Below are 16,825 nucleotides of genomic sequence, written 5' to 3'. Positions count from 1 at the left end.
GGCCGAGACCGGGCGGAAGTCTCGCGAGATCTTGCTCGCTTACGTCAAAGGCCATTTCACCAGTCTCGTGTGAGTCACACATGTAATAAAACACTCTTATCTCCAGGAAGGTGTTTTCTATGTCGATATTTTGAAGGTATATATAAACATATATATACATACATATACACATACATATACATACATATATACATACATATATATACGTACATATACATACATACACAACAAGTATATATATATATATATATATATATATATATATATATATATATATATATATATATATATATATATATATATATATATACTTGTTGTGACCTAGAGACATTGCATATAAATCACTGTAATCACTGTATGTTTATCAACAGTACTGACAGGGGTCAGGTGCTGCGAATTCACAAGGACATTACTGCATGTCTGTAGACTCCATGTTAAAAGTGGACACTCAGACTGCCCCTTCAAGTGGTGTATGCCTAATTTCGAGGGTACAGGGTCGTGTTTATGAATAGATATACTTCTTAAATGTCATGAATTTTAACTTCGGCTCAAGACGGTGCTGTCGTGTCGTGGGTGGAGTAGAGAGATTTCTTGTGCACATGTGACCTCTGGTGTTGAAAAAGAGACACTGAACCTGATATGTTTGACATAGACATAACATAGATTGTGTAAAAAGTCTGTCTTTATTTTGTGTGATTGTGCAAGAAGACATCAAAAAGTGAAGATGGGAGAAGAAATTAAATGTGAATTGTTCCTCTTGGCACTGAAGGTCTCTATGAAGTCTTCTGTTTTCAGACCTTGTCCTAAAATGACCTTCTAAAAACAGCATGGACAAACCAGGGGACAAACAAACAGTATGTTGCTGCCCCCTGCAGATCACTTTAGGAGTTGGCAATAAAGTTTAACATGCAGGGCTGGACTTCTGACATGCTGTCTTTGATTTAGATCTTAAAGATTAAAGGCAATCTATACACGTAGACATACATTTCTTATTTAACTTTTTATCAGTCTTCTTGTATGGAAGCCCATTTCCCCCAGTTAAAGAAAGAAAAAGATGAAAACTAAGCTTGATGAAAAAATATTCCCACGGTAAATCAAGGTACAAGGTACATTTATTGTCATTTTTTAAACCAAGGAGTGTGTTCTGAGCTCTGAGTTTCAGAGTCATTAGGGCCACTTGTGGGTTGTTGGTCAAACCGGCCTTCATGTGGATTTCTAAGGCTAGGTGAGCCCAGGTGTGAATGGTTGTTGAGCTGTCTGGGGAGAGAACTCAGTACAGCATTGTAGGTGGGTGATACTTCTGTATCTTTTGCCTGATGGCAGCAGGGTGAACAGACTGTGGCTGGGGTCGCTGTTGTCTTTAAATATCCTTTGGCCTCTGTGCAGACATCTCACTTCACCGATGTCACTGATGCTCTCTAGATTGGTACCACTGATGGTCTTGCCGATTTTAATCACCCCCTGTAGAGCCTTCCTGTCCTGGGCCGTGCACGAACCATGCCAGTTTGTGATGTTTCCATGTCAGGATGCTTCCTCTTGCTCCTCTGTGAAAGCTGACCAGAATCTTGCTCAGGAATTTAGCCTTCTTAAGTTTCCTTTGGGGGTAGAGCCTTTTCTGTGCTTTCTTAACCAGGGTGGTGATGCATGATAACCAAGATAGGTTCTCAGTGATGGCAAGGAACCTCTAACTCAGACTTATGAGATGAAAGTCCAAATTATGAGATAAAAATCAAAATTGTGAGATAAAAAAGTCACAATTATAAGATAAAAAGTCAACATTTATCTCATAATTTTGACTTTTTTTCCGCACACTTGTGACTTAGCATGGTCATTTTCTCTTTTTTTTTATTTTAAGTTTTCATTGTTTTTTTTCTTTAACTGGTGGAAATGGGCTTCAATATTTTTGGGACACTAACAAATACAACATGTTTTTGTTTATGCTTTTAAACCAGACTGGATGAAATGTTTGACACAAGTGGCTCTAAAAAAAGTATATGTATACAGTATTTGTCATTTAGATGTATGACACTGAATGTATTAGCTATATAGGTTATATGTTTTTGTCTTGAGACTACGGTGGAAGTTCATCAGCCATATGACAATGTGAGATTATGTCATCATACACATCAGTTTATGATGTTATTTTCTTATTTATTTATTTATTTATTTCTGTTGAACAGTTAACAGGGCCAGTGTAAGTATGTTTAAACTGGCTCCTGATGAGAATCTATGTGTGTGCCTGGTACCTCGTGTCTGACTCACCTTACGTTTGGCACACCTTGTGCCTCATAAGTTTTTATAACCTCAGGGCAGTGTTGAAATGTTACTACTGTATGCACATTTACTAAAGTACAGTAAAACTTTGTGTTAATTGTGCTTTACTTGAGTTTTACATTTTGTGATGCTAAATGCTTCCATCCACTATGTTTCAGAGGGAAACATAGTAGTTTTTTACTCCATTTCATTTGTCCGACAGCTATAATTCCTATACGTCTGGTGACCAGCTTAAAAAATATGATGTACTTTGTGGGTAAAAATGTCAAAATTATCTCCACCTTGACCAGCAATATACAAATCCCGTTTACACCTTAATTTACCAGTAATGCATGTAAATTATCCAATGCTGAATAAATATTTGCAGAATGATAACAGGCAGATTTGTGCTCCATAAAGTGTAGTTTTACTTTTGGAAGATTTATAGTTTCTCACATTCTGATATTTCCACCTATAGTCACTACGGGAAATCAGAAAATGGTCACAAAGAAAGATAATCTGTGCATCAGCCACAACCTCATATTGTACGTGTGAGCCACAGTATTATCTGTCATATCCGCTCAAGTCTTGAGGCCAAAACAAGATCTTATCCACAAATCTTCTGAGTTGTTCTTATTGAGTTAGATGAGTAAGCAAAACAGAAAGGCATCACCAGGAGCCACGTGAAATTAATTAGTTAGCTTCATGTCTGGACCAGAAATGTTAGGCTACATTAAAATTAAGGGAGGTGCTTTCGTTCTCTCAACCACAAATATACCAGACTGCCCTCAGCAGCCGGATGCACTTCTGGCCTATCTATAGTTAGCAGGCTGTTTACCAACTGCACACATTAGTGGACATATGGACACAGCTAACAGCACCCACTCAAGCAAAAAGATACAGTGGGCGAGTCCTGTATATGTGAGAGTGCAAAATACTGAGATGTCTTACTCTCAGCATTTCCTGTTACCACAAAGTTCGTTGTGCAATACCATCTGCTCCACCTGGTAGTCAGACTGAGTTGCCATTTTGTTTTCACTTCATCATATTAAACTGTCAATCAACACATTTATGCAAATCATCTATCAAACATTTATCGAGCAAAAGACACTCATACTTAGTTAGGCTATAGTTAGTTGAATACAGTATCTTCGAGTTTTGGACTGGTATCAGATAGAAGCAGCCATTTGAAGATACATTACGTTTGGTAAGGGTTATAACCCCACTGGACAACTGCCCCACAGTCACTATAATTTAGAGGCTCCATCTTGGAGAAAAGCACAAAGTTGAAGTATAATTTTAAAGCCTGTATTATTTAGTTGTATCTTGTTTTTACATCATGCAGAATTCTAAATAAATAAATGCATGAACAGAAACCATTCACTAAAAGTTTTGTCATGACACAAGGCTCAATTTACTGGAGCATTCAACAGTGGTGGTCCTAGTAAATACTGCAATTTGATACATCTCTGTATCAGCTAGATCTTACACATAAAAACATAATAGAAAGTAAATGTGTAGAATCAGTATCAGACAGGTAATAATCATGTAGAACGTCCCCTTTCAAAATGTTATTTACATTATATATAAGCAGATAGTAATAATTAGTAAATCAACATATAAGAAGCATTTTAACATCGTAGCTCCAATGCATCATAGTTTTCAAACTGATTGTGAAACTGATAAAATTGTGTTTTGCATGTGATATCTAAATCCATTCAGTAATTAGTAGGTGTCAGATAAATGTAGTGGAGTAAAACGTGCAATATCCCCCTCTGCAATGCAGTGAAGTAGCAGAATTAAGTATATACAATGGAAAAGTAACTCAAAATTTCTTAAGTGAGCCTACTGGAATGCAAGTAAATGTACTTTTGCAGTTAACAGTGGTGGAATAAACACTCAGGTCTTTTCCTTATGGAAAAGTAGCTGCAATGCAGTGTGAAAACACTCTCCTACAAGTAAAAGTTCTGCATTCAAAAGGTTTCTGTAGTAAAAGTGCAAAGTATTACCATCAAAATATATTTTTAGTACCAAAAGTTGAAGTACTCTTCAACTAGTTATCATGTTATAATTATTAATGCATTTTGCAACTGGTAAACGTGGACTACTTTAATTAGGATTAGTAGGGCCTTAACCTTTAGTAATATATAATTATTATTAAATTGTTCATTATATTTTGCATTATTAATGTAAAAAAACAAAACAGGTTAAACTAGTCTGGCATGCATTATTTACTATGATTTAAAATACAATTTAAAAACAAACTCAGTCAGTGGCAGTAATATATTAGGCCTAATTAACCTCAGCTGGACAAAATGCTTCTCACAGATCATCGTGGCAGAGAGGAAAAAAATCCATGACGGAAGGGTGGGCGGGCCTTCGACTGAGTGGGGCAACGGTGTTTTTAGACGATCTTTGCAGCAGCCGCTCAGCTCAGACTGCAGCTCCGCTCCAACTGTCAGAGTCCCGAGTCCTGCCTGAATCCGGGAATCTTCCGAGGAGCCATGGCGACAGGCCTGTCCACTGTTGTTGTGTTGGCTCTGTGTGTGACCCTGGCCCAATATGTATCTGGTGAGTTTGTTTTTTAGCCTCTAATCGTTGTATTCACCCGTGTCTCCCATAATGTTGTGTCGTTGTTTAATTCTTTACTGCGTGTTTTAACGTTAGCTTAAGTTAGCTTAGCTAACTGAGTAACGGCGGCTCAAACAGACCAAATTCGGGGCGATGCCAGTGACGATAGCTTCGCCGACACTGTTTTAACATCACTGACTCTCTGCTAAAACTAGTTAACTACAGGGCAAGAACTCTGGTACCAGTTCCTCTTTTTACAATTTCAGTGTCGGCTTTGTTTGACAAAGAAAACACCAAGATGCAGACGTGAGGATAAGTGGTTAACTAGTCGTTGTCGATGCTTTGCCATTTCCTCGACTGTGTCGCTATTGTTGGATGTGGTGTGATGATCCCTGTAAATAGACACACTGTCTCTTTGCCATGGAAAATCCATGGGGGTGAACAACTCCAGCTAAACGCACCCCACTGTAGGATGAGGGTGGTCAAAATATTAACAAACATCTCTCATTTATAACGCGAGACAATGACCATAAAGTTCAACATCTTTCTATATAGTCTCAGCAAAGACTGGACATTATAACGTTCATCAGCTAATGCAGCATTCATTGCAGGACTGTTGTATTACACTGCATTACTTTGAGCTAGCTAGTACATTAGCAACTGAGGGTATATTTTGGTAGCACCAGATCTTAGTGTTGGAATAAATAAATATATACTAATTGTATCGTACAGCTGCAACTAGTGATAACTCTCGTTATATATACATATATTGCCTACCCAAATACAGTCAGTTCATCAGTGTATATGATTATGAAAAGCAGCAAATCCTCACATCACAATAAACAGAAGTAGATAATGCGTGGTGCTTTTGCTTAATACAATACTAAAACAATTGGTTAAGTAGCAAAAAATAGCTGCTAATACATTTTCTGTCCATTTTGTGTTTCATCTTGTGATGTTTTACACCATAACTTTAATATATAAAATCTTAAAGCTGTGAAATGAGGCATGTGTGTGTTGCATTAATCTTATTTTGTACTCTACTTCTCTTTTACACATGTCTGAAAGTTAAATAACCACTAGTTTTGTCTTCAGACGTAGGAATGCTAACCTTTCTGGCTCCTCTCTGCTTTCTGTCTCTGCTCTGTTACAGCGGGGAGCAGGGACTGTGAATCGTACACAGATATGCACTACACGTACCATCAATCCAAGACGTGCCTGGTTGGATTCTGTTGTGGGAGCTGCAACAAGAGATACTGCTGTCAAGATAGTTTCTGGCGTTTTACCGAGGAAGAACAAGACAATTGGTATTCTACTGCTTTATTCTGTAATAGATGATAAATTACTTCTAATTACAGTTGACAATTTCTGTGTTAGATGGTGAGACAGAAATACTTGAAGTGGGTTCCCTCTGATTCTCTCTCTGTGTCCCGGTGTAATCACGTCATAGATGTGTTGTTGCAGCCCGCTGCAACAGTTATGCAGTCAAGAAACAGGAAGTGGTGTCTTCCTGTGCACGACCACCAGCCTGAATCTAATGTGTGAATCAGTTGCAACTTGCAGCAGGAGTCTAGATTTACATTACAGAATATGAAGTATGTCTCACTTACGTACATGTCTGATGTCTATTTAGGGATTTTACAAACTGGACAATATTCTGTATGTATAATAGAGAACTGACTTGTGCTTTCCAGTTGTGATGATGTGACAAATATAGTTTTTTATGTGCCAATAATGTAATTGCAACATCAGTAATGACTCATGTGATTTCCTCTTTGTTCCTTTTTTAGCCTGGACTATAAGGCTTACCATTATTCACCATTTCCCATGGTCCTTGGTATTGTTGGCCTTGTTGTCAGTGTGCTCATAGTCGTCTGCTGCTGTGTTTGTCCCTGCTGCTGCCTGTACAAGATGTGCCGCAAGCCAAGACGTAAGTAGCCCTCCACTATCTATTAATCCTCATTAATGTTGTTGATGATGCTTTGGAATAGAGCTCTACAGCCTTGATATTTACAGCAGTCAAAGTTTCAGGGGCTGACTTAAAGGAGAAGTATATTGAAATGTGGATGCATGCATTTTTGTAACAGTCACACACTGAAGCCTTAATTTTGTTTGGAATTTCCCTTAGTAGTCTCCATATTTAGTAGCCGTATTTAGGTACCACATAACCTTTCAAATTTACCACTTTCTGACCACATTTTAATGACGATATCAGACTCTTGGTTTCCAGTGTGTTGGGAGTATTTGTCTAGTTTTTAACACAGAACATCAGGACTTGAAGCGTGTTTGGCCCACCCACCACATGACTTTCATTACTGTGATGACTTGACCTTTCTTATAACACAGACACAGAGACACAAAGCTAAGAACTGGTCCAACGTTCCCTCAAATCACAATGATATGAATGGATTTGAGACACTGACAGCAGTTACAAAGAGGTGCTTTATTCTGTGACGTTTGTCTTTTGATATTTTTGTTTTTTGTCATCATGCGGCGGGGCTGTGCAAGGGTTCACTGGGGCTTTTTAATGATCTTCTGTGGTGAGAAGTGTATCCCGCAGGTTGCTGAATCAGTATAGTCATCAGTGATAATTGCTGTTTGGAACACAAGCCAAACTTGAATACTGCTGTAGTTTATGCTGCCGTTTAACAAGTCAAGGCCTGCTTAGTTCTGGTTTTCAGTTCCGATTTTTAGTTCTGGTTTTAATGAAATTGCCTTCATCAAAGGATAGGTCGATAGTTTATGTTTTGATATATGTAAAGAGTAAAACCCTAACCAACAATGAGTTCATCTAGTTAACAAGTATTGCCTGTGTAACCACAGCCTGATGTAGCTTATTCCTGTGCAGTAGACCTCAGTCCCGCATACGCAAACCCACCCTGTGACTTAAAATAGTCCCCAGCAAATACACTATTTTCTTGTTTGACTAATGTTTGCTTTAAGCTACAGTGCTGTGATGGTTAAGAAATAACCATGAGATATTTGCCCTTTTAAAAAATGAAACTGTTTATTTCTTAGCTGTATTTAAAGATTTACATTTCAGTAGGGATGAATGGACTTGTAGCTGAGCGCCACAGACAGACTGCGATTTGTTGACAGACATAAAACATACAGAATTTAGTCAACCTTACCCTTAAAGGGACAAATTGTAACATATGGCTATAATTTTAGTTTAAAACTGTCAAAAAACTACTAACTAACATTATCAACAGAATGTAAAGAAATAACAGTCTTAACGTGTCAAAGACATCTATGAACTGTGTTGTAGAGATATCTGCTAAAGTTAGCATGCTAAGTAAATAAGTAAACAAATTAAACTCACAAAATGTTAAGAAGGGAAATAGTCTGACATGTGTTTTCCTTACTAAACAGAAAAATACAACTGTACAACCTCTGAATTCAAGTTTCTCTCTTTTGTCGTACTAAGGCGAGCTTACTTACCAAGACCAAAACAGTCTTGGTTGTCTTTCCACTGTCACCTCTGGTTTGGTCAAAATAAATCATCAGTTCAGCGAGCATGGTGTGAAAATATGTGTGAAAATAAGTGCTACACGCCATTTTTGTCTGCTGCTGATGCATAACCGAAGTTGGTCAGATCTGCTGTAAATCACCTCCGGTACTGTCTTTAAACTGACCAAACAAATCAACGCGGCTCGGTTTGATTCGGCGCTGCCAAAGGTGCTGGTGTCAATACGCCATTAGGTTTAACTGCTGCTGTAGTTTGTCTGTATCGTTTCCGCTCTGAGCTGTGTTCGAGTAGGACTCTAAGGTTTTTGAGACGAGACGTCAGAATGAAACTCAATCTTCATTTGCGAAAGCCTCTTATGATTAGGTGTGACTGATCCAAAACCTTCAGGAAGTAAGCTTACCGTAGTCTTATGACCTTGGAAACACTCCAACATGTTTGTAACCGAGCCAGTCTTTCATAGTTACATCTCAGATCCAGTTCTCACGGCTCAGATCATAACAAAATGCATCGACCTTGGCGTCTGTTCACCTCTGTTGAGGAGTCTTGCAGAGACAAACAGACTAAGTGGGTCCAATGCATGAACATTTAAATGACCTTATGTAAAGCTTACTTCTGTCTGTGTCTTTCTTAAACGAACAAACTTGTCGTAAATTGCATATTTCAACCTAATGAATGCCACCTGTTCATGAGGAGGTGCATGAGATTTTGTCATTACCATCATTGTTCTAATCTGCGCCACTAAAATTGGTATAAAAAGCTACTGGTTACGCTCTGAGTGAGGAGAATGTCATTGACAAAAATATTACAAAAAGGAATTTCATTCTGCAAACTTTTAGCTCCTGTTGTCATAAATTAGCAGATAAAAAATAATAAGTTTAGTAGAGTCAGTCGTGGTGTTAAAGCAAAGCAGTCAATGATTTAAATGAGAGGTGATAGAGCAGGGATGTTACTGTCACAGAGAAATAACAAGAGAATATTATAACCTAAAGTAGGTGATGATGCTCTGTAGGGTGCAAAAGAAGATGGATAGGGACTTGCATAAAGACCCTGAGCTGTTCATGTTGCTGTGCAATTGCAATTAAAATCTAAAAAACTCTAATCTTAATTGTAAACCATGATACTTATAATGATATTTATACATTGGGTTTTGTCTTACTTTTGTTTTTGCGAATTTTGGTATCTCTCAGATTCCAAATTAAGTTACGTAAATGCATTATGGTTTCAGGCAAAATCAATTATTTCCCTGACTCATACAACAGGGAATTTAGTTAGTAACCAAGATACTGTATGAGAAAACTGAATGCCACAAATTCTCTTGAATCCCTCTTTTGTGTTCTCTAAGAACAAATCTGTTCGTACAAGCGGTTCTTGCATGAGGCTGGCTTAGACAAGCGTAAGGAAGGAAAAGAGAAACATGGAGAGATGCAAATATAAATTGGACTCAATATTTCAAACTAACAGTAAGTGTGTACCTAAACAGGGAAAACATTGCCACACCTTCATTTATACAAGCTTTGTGCAATCAGAGACAGACAGCCTTCATCCTCTGGTCTCTCCATTACAACAGGGTGGATATAATTCCAGTTCATGTCTCTGTAGTCCTCCTTGCCTTCCACCCATTATTACTGCTGCCAGATTTCTTCCAAGTTGTCTTCTTTACCCAGTGCTTTGACTTGATATCACTTATCTATTTGTGTCCACCCTTTAACCCACTTCTTTTAATGAATTCCCCATGGTGGGGGAAAGCACCTGAGGTGTGTGTACATTCATGTCAATACTGGAACATGTTCACGGTCGTAAATATTACACATTTCCTGTCAGTGTAGTCTTTTAACTAGCTAGCTCCATGCATTGTCTCAGCTCTGGAATAGAGCGCTAGGCTAAAACACAGCAGGCGAGAATGTGGATTCCCTGACTGGGGCTGTTGCTTGTCAGGATCACATCCAGGAATGTCAGCGCTCCACCTCGTGTGAGTCATAGTTTCCAAGACAACCACTGGGGGAAAACTCCAGACCATCCCACGTCATTTACAGGAAGTGGTCATGATGACTCCCTCTCTGTTAGGGAAAAAAAAAGCATATGGCGGGACACACACACACACACACACACACACACACACACACACTTGTTTTCCATATCTTCTCTTCCCTTAGGCTTTACATAATGATTTTTAAACAATGCAATTTCTATTTTGCTTAAGTTGCACAGTGATGGGTATAGTCAAAACACAGGGTGGAGGTTTGGTTCTGTGTTTATATTTTTATATACATTTATTTATATCAATCTAGCAAGTAGCAAATTACGATGAAGTTGATTTTCAATAGCTGTGTAAATCTCTGCATGTACTAACCAAACCATGTGTAGTTTCCTTGATAGAGACCTGATACTTCATCATAGTCCTAATCTGTGATAAAGTATCAGTACCGTCCTTTTCAGTCTCTTTTTCTAACAATATTTACTATAATAACAGTATAGATCAAGTGCTTTGTGTGACTGTGTGTCTGAAAACACAGTAGGTGTATTATTTTCCATCCCTGATTATTGCCTGCAGGTCTGCCTTCCAGGCCGTATCAGGCCTCTACAACCTACACCAGTAGCATAGGGCAGACAGTAGGCAGTCTGAGCGACAAAACCAGAGGCTAGGAAAGTCCAAATATATACACACTGCTGGTGCTGACAAAATCTGTCACGGCAGTTGACTCAGTTGAGTGTATTAATATTTTTATTAATTACTTAAACGTTAATTTTGAAAAGTAAGCCCAATGAAAATGACACACTTGAGTCCCTGTCTTCTCTTCAGTGAAAATGAATAAGCTCATGCAATGTTTTTTGTAACAGTAAATTAATCATAATTCATATGACAGGAAAATTTGTAGAACGTTGACTTGATAGGATTTATTTATGTTGCACAACCAAATAACTTCTCTGAGGGAATCTGAACATCTCTTTTTTTGTTGGTGTTGTGGTAATGCTTTACCATTGTGTATGAATAATTATGAGCCTCTGTGTTGGTGGTGATGAAAATAAATGTTGGTTAGCCTCTGAGCAAACAGCTCAGCAATTCCTCCCATCGCTGTACTCCCCCTACTTCAACTGAAACCGAGATTAAGCACGCAAGCTTTTATTGGCTGTATTTCTCATCTGTTCTGTGTTGCGTTTGCTTACAGCTGTGATAGCTACCACCACCCACACCACAGTGGTCACCACCGCTCCTCAGCAGTACCCGCGGCAGCAGACTGCAACACCTGCACAGCCTCAGTCTTACCAGGGAGCCCAGTATCAACCCTACCAGCCCGTACCAGTGCAGCCAGGTTACGGAGCCCACCCCCCACCTCAAGGTTACGGAGCCCACCCCCCACCCCAAGGTTACGGACCTCAGCCCATGTCAGCATCACCCTACCACGGACAACCGCTCTCAGCAGGACCCCCACCAACATATCAGGAAGCCAGTGAGTGTGGTTTTTTGTTAACCTAGACAAAGAGTTACAGGTCTATTTGTTACAGCCTGTTCTCAAATCAAAGACAACTTCCCCTTTTATAACACACTACCAGTATTAATTCTGTCTACAAAAACAATGACAAAAAATATTTGTTGTCTAGACTCAAGATGAGAAGTAGCCTTTGAAAAGGAGATTTATGACTAATGCATCACATTTTTAACAATAAAAAACAATAGTGCGAAAGAGGAACAAATGGACAATTAGCGTTCTTCAGTGACCTGCCTGCATATGCAGAATTGAAGCACATTCAAACTGAACAAATAAACTGAAGCACCCACTTTGATAAGTGTTCTTTGCTTTCCAAAATCATCTCCTCCTCAGCTGCTGATTTAGCTGCTGCATCTCTTTTTAATAAAGGGTAGCATCTTGCATTCAGTAACCGAATTACCCTGCCTGTAATGTTCAATAACATAAGTGATTCTACGAAGGGAGAAAGTAGCAGATTAATGGACTAACTTCACAGACAATCCCACTGAGAATTTGACAGGAAGTGGCAACAAAACAGCTGAGACGATCCACAAAAACAAGGATGTGACTGTAATGTGGCTCATCAGTTGACTAGCTTTTGGTCTGCTATTAGTGAGAATGTGTACAGCATTAATGTTGTCTAAAATCAAACTATTTGAATTTTAAGCCTTAAAATGTCTTAATGTAATTTTGACAGGTCTTAGAAATTGAATGGATTATGAAGAAAGTGTTACTTTTATCAAGTTGCATTAACTTTGGTCCCACTAATCTCGCAAAAATTGCTACTTCAGGAATTAATGAGTTAGAATTGTTTCTGTTAACCTTAGCTTAATCTAAAATGGGGAAAAATGCAAGTTAAAAAAAAAGACATATTCGAAGCACCTTCTGCAAGAAAGGGCTCATATTATGAACTTTGGGTGTAAAAGTATTAGGGTCACATGTCAGAAATTCAGAAATGCAGGTTAATTTCTGCAGGAAATGGACAAATAAAAGCCTTGAGGTTTTCAGGAGTAACATGATCATTACACAAAGTTGATGATTATAGACTTTTTTTTTTTTAGAAACACCCAGCATACTTTAGAAAAGCACCCTTAAACATGGGGTAACGACACATTACAATGTAGCTTTAAAGCACATTATGCAATTTTGGTGCATCACAAAAGCTGCAGTCAGAGGTGGAGGTGGAGTAACCACTGCTGGTATAAAGTTGAGTCAGGTCCAGATTTTGTATGATAGGAAATTGCCTTGACAGAACTGACGTCATGGTTACTGTCGGAGTATTTTCAGCTCCTTGATCCTCTTTCCGTCCTTTCTTTCTGTGTCCAGCCGGTCCTAGTTACCCTCCCAACCCGATGCCTTACAGCCAGGCTGCATTCAGCCCCGGACAGCCAGCGTACCCTCTGCAGCCTCCTGTCCATCCGCAGGCCCCTGTCCATCCGCAGCCCGGTGCTCCAGCCGCACACATGGACTACCTAGCCCAGCCAGCATACAACCCGGATTTTGTTGCACCGCCACCCTAGACTGGATAAAGGACCACAGGACCACACTCTCAGCCACTGCAAAAGTGCTGCAGTGTTTTCGGAATTAGCAGAACTGGAAATGTGTCAAATGAATCTTGGTTCATGCATTTGATGGTTAAATATGGGAAAGTTAAGATACATTTATAGCTGTTGTAGTGTATTTGTTCTGTTGAAGAGTTGCCAAGGGAAAACGTTGATTCCTCTTGGCTCGTATTGCATGGACTTACGATGTACAAATGGTGAGACTGTTTTTTTTTTTTTTCTTAATATTTTGTAGTGGCTCCATCCTAGTCATCTTGGTGAATTACACACAAAACCACTGAGTCTGGTTTTGAAGATTAGATGAAGTTCTTTGACATTTTCCAAACGTCTGAACATGCCTCAACACCTCCCACCCAGTCCTTGTCTCTACTGTGCACCGGCCGAACTTGCCTCACCTCTTAAGTTACCATCTACAGTGATTGTGGTCAAACTTTGGACGCTTTTTGGTGGTTGCAGCCAAAATTGCTCTCTGCAGGTTTATTCCAGACCGATACAGTGCTTCTTTATGTACATCCCTGTGTTCTTTGGTTGCTGGTGTTTTCGGAGGCAGTTAATGCTTTTTATAATGTTACTTGGGAACAAATCAAGTCCAAAGTGTGTAAGGCCAGGGTCACACCGCCTGCCTGAGCAGCAAGTGTGCTACACAGAATATCTTACTTTTTACTTCAGGGCTCATGTGAACAGGTCAGAGCAGCCACTCAGCTCACATAAGCAGCACGTCAGATTTGCACGTCGCCTATTTTTGCCTCGTGATGTGAGCATTTCAAATATAGCATACTGCAAGTTTCTTTGACTAAAGTAGTTCTGACTGATTTTTTTTTTATCGTAAGCACACGCTTCTTAACATTTTTTCTGTATAAACTAAATTTAAATTAAATTTATATTGGAATGAAGCGAATCCTTCTTTTGCACCAGGTGTACGACAAAATGAGTGTGTGTATATGCAGCTTTTTTTAAACGCTGCTAAACTCGCTATAAAAGGCAATTGTCTCCTTTTCCATTGCTGGACCAGTTTGCCTTTATCTTCTTTCTGATGTGTCACATCTAATGTCACAGTGGACATATTTATTTTTAAATCATATTTTACTTACAGCTCAATGCTAACTGAATGATGTCTGAGTAGCTTGGAACAGAGACGGATGGTAAAGTATTTATGCACCAAAGTCCACAACTTTAACGTGCACCACAGCATTGTGCTGATAAAGAGGCGAATGTTTCCATCACTGCCCATCAGAGCTGTAGCTGATGATCACCTGCAACCACTGCAGTCATTTGACCTGGGATTGTATGTTGATTGTAACCATTCCCATTGGAAAAAAAGCCAGATGTTAGTGGGTGTTCAGTATCAGTTTTTTTGTGGAGCGTGAAAGAGTTTTTATTGATGCAAAATCGATGGTGTTGGAAGCAGCTGAGCCGCAGCAGTTTAGCAAGGTAGCTGTTAGCCACAGGTGGGCGGTGTGTCCTGGCGTAATACTTTTCTCTAAACGATACATGACGGAAAGGCTACATGTCAGATATTCAGAGTGTTAGAGTGAATAAGCCTCCAGCAAAAGGGAATGTTTATCATGTCACTTCACCAAAATAAGCCTTACACACAGGGAAAGTTCACCTTACATTCAAGTTTTACATGTTCATGCACAAGGGAGATTTCACACAGGATTTCTTTTTCTACTCAGGTTTTCATTTATTGTGCTCATTTGCCCATTTTACAGCATGTGTATCTAAGCTGAAATGCAATGCTAGCTGTGGATGAAATAACCAAAGGAGATTTTCTTTTTCTTTTCAATCAAACAAACATTCATGCAGTCATGTACAAAAACAAGTGCAAAAGTTATAATGCAAGAAACAACTGTGCCTTCTCAGCCTTATTACTTTTATCGAGCTCAAGAATGCATTGTCTTTTACAGCAGTTTCAAATCTCATTTTCTAGTTTTCATGGGTGTTTGATTTGTTTGGTTCACATAGTGTTGTGTTACTTGTATGTACCTGTCATCATACAGGTTTACATTGACTTCAACCAGCCTTACTGTTTTTTATGTAGCCTTTAAACTTTAAATCCTTTAGTTTTTTAGTCTTCACAGGTCAATATCTTCTTAATCAGTATTGTGTTATTTGCCTTGTCAAATCATAATGTTTTTTTATTTTTTATTTTCTAGAAATCGAAACAGTCTCTCTAAACTAATAAGCCTTCCTTCCTCTGCTGTCACTTCTGTTTTTCTGTAACAAAGTCATCACTAAAAATTCGACAATAGCTTTACTAAAGTGACCTTTTCCCCATGATCCAGCCAAACATGGAAAAGTACAGTCATGGGTCATGTGACGAGCCAGAAGTTGATCTTTTGGGGAAGTCTGTTTGAAAATCCCTGTCTTTACAACTTCCTAAGTTTTTGACGTTGGCTGTGGTCAAAGTATCGCTGGTACAGGTTTCAGAATGACTTTCACTCACATCTATGCTGTGGCTTATTTTATTTACCCGCCGACATGAGAGAAATCACGTCTGCTAATTAAAGGGGCCCAATGTCCTCACATATCTTTGTAATTTGCAACATAGTGGATTTGTGAGGAATGTGCATGTGTCTCTTACATCGACCAAGTTATTTGTATGTGCACTTCATTGTGAGCTTGCCCTTTTTTTCCTGAAATCTGTCTTTATAAATGTGTTCTGCCTGTAATTTCATTCTTTCGGCCAGTGTTGATTCTTAAACGTGATTTTTGTTGGAGTGTTTTTATTTGTGTGTGTGTGGTTTGTCCACATTTGTGTTTTTATGACAGATATACCAGCAGAGATTTAATATTGCGCCATCTGTGTTTTTCGTCCAAGAAGAATTGACGTTGATGCTACCATGAGAATATATGTGACTTTTATTTTGTAAAAAACACACCACTTGCTCTGCAGAGTACAATAAAATATATATTTTCTGTTTTCCCCTAACTTTGATTATTGAATTCTCAATATGGAAGCTCAAAAGTAAAAAAATAACTCATTTCACATTTCCACTAGACAACTCAGAGGCAAAATAGATCACATAAACACATAAACTAAAATAGAGCACAAAAAAGAAATTATTAAATCAATAAGTGAATACATTACAGGAGTAAGAAAGGAACATATATCAATATTATGACATGTCAAAAACAGGATAAAAGGGTTAAGGTTAGGACATGGTGTTCGGCCTGCTGTCACCGAGACGTCTAGTATGAGGTGTGCACTTACCAACAAACACACAGCTGCCATGCTAGCAGCTATACTGAGGCAAAATGGTACTTTGACCTACATGCTAACGCCAGCATGCTATAATGCTCACAATCGGATATAGAAAAGTGTTCACAATAAAATATTAACTTGTTTAGCTGGCTTATTGGTTGCCATGTTCACCATTTTAGTTTAGTGTGTTAGCGTGCTAATGTTTGCTAATAAGCACCAAACGCAGACTGAGAATGATTGTTTTTTCTGTAAGTACTAAGTAAGTACTAGACAACAAATCGTCAGAGTTATTTCAATT

General features: G+C 38.7%; 1 protein-coding gene across 1 annotated transcript; it reads left to right on the top strand.

The window, feature by feature from the left end:
* Positions 1 to 4,665: 4,665 nt before the first annotated feature.
* Positions 4,666 to 16,254, top strand: LOC140998233 (protein shisa-5-like). The gene is made up of 5 exons (XM_073468443.1): positions 4,666 to 4,824; positions 5,978 to 6,131; positions 6,615 to 6,754; positions 11,461 to 11,742; positions 13,087 to 16,254. Exons 1-5 carry the CDS (start codon positions 4,758 to 4,760, stop codon positions 13,278 to 13,280), a joined length of 837 nt encoding a protein of 278 aa, XP_073324544.1. The 5' UTR covers positions 4,666 to 4,757; the 3' UTR covers positions 13,281 to 16,254.
* Positions 16,255 to 16,825: the final 571 nt, after the last annotated feature.

The sequence above is a fragment of the Pagrus major genome, chromosome 6, assembly GCF_040436345.1.
Source record: "Pagrus major chromosome 6, Pma_NU_1.0".
Taxonomy (NCBI): domain Eukaryota; kingdom Metazoa; phylum Chordata; class Actinopteri; order Spariformes; family Sparidae; genus Pagrus; species Pagrus major.
The sequence above is the reverse complement of the archived record's forward strand: the minus strand, read 5'-3'. Positions and strand labels throughout refer to the sequence as shown.

Coding starts and splice junctions, on each gene's coding strand:
- LOC140998233 (XM_073468443.1), top strand. CDS start 4,758: ATGGCGACAGGCCTGTCCACTGTTGTTGTGTTGGCTCTGTGTGTGACC. Junction 6,132..6,614: donor GAGGAAGAACAAGACAATTG/GTATTCTACTGC, acceptor TTCCTTTTTTAG/CCTGGACTATAAGGCTTACC. Junction 11,743..13,086: donor ACCAACATATCAGGAAGCCA/GTGAGTGTGGTT, acceptor TTCTGTGTCCAG/CCGGTCCTAGTTACCCTCCC.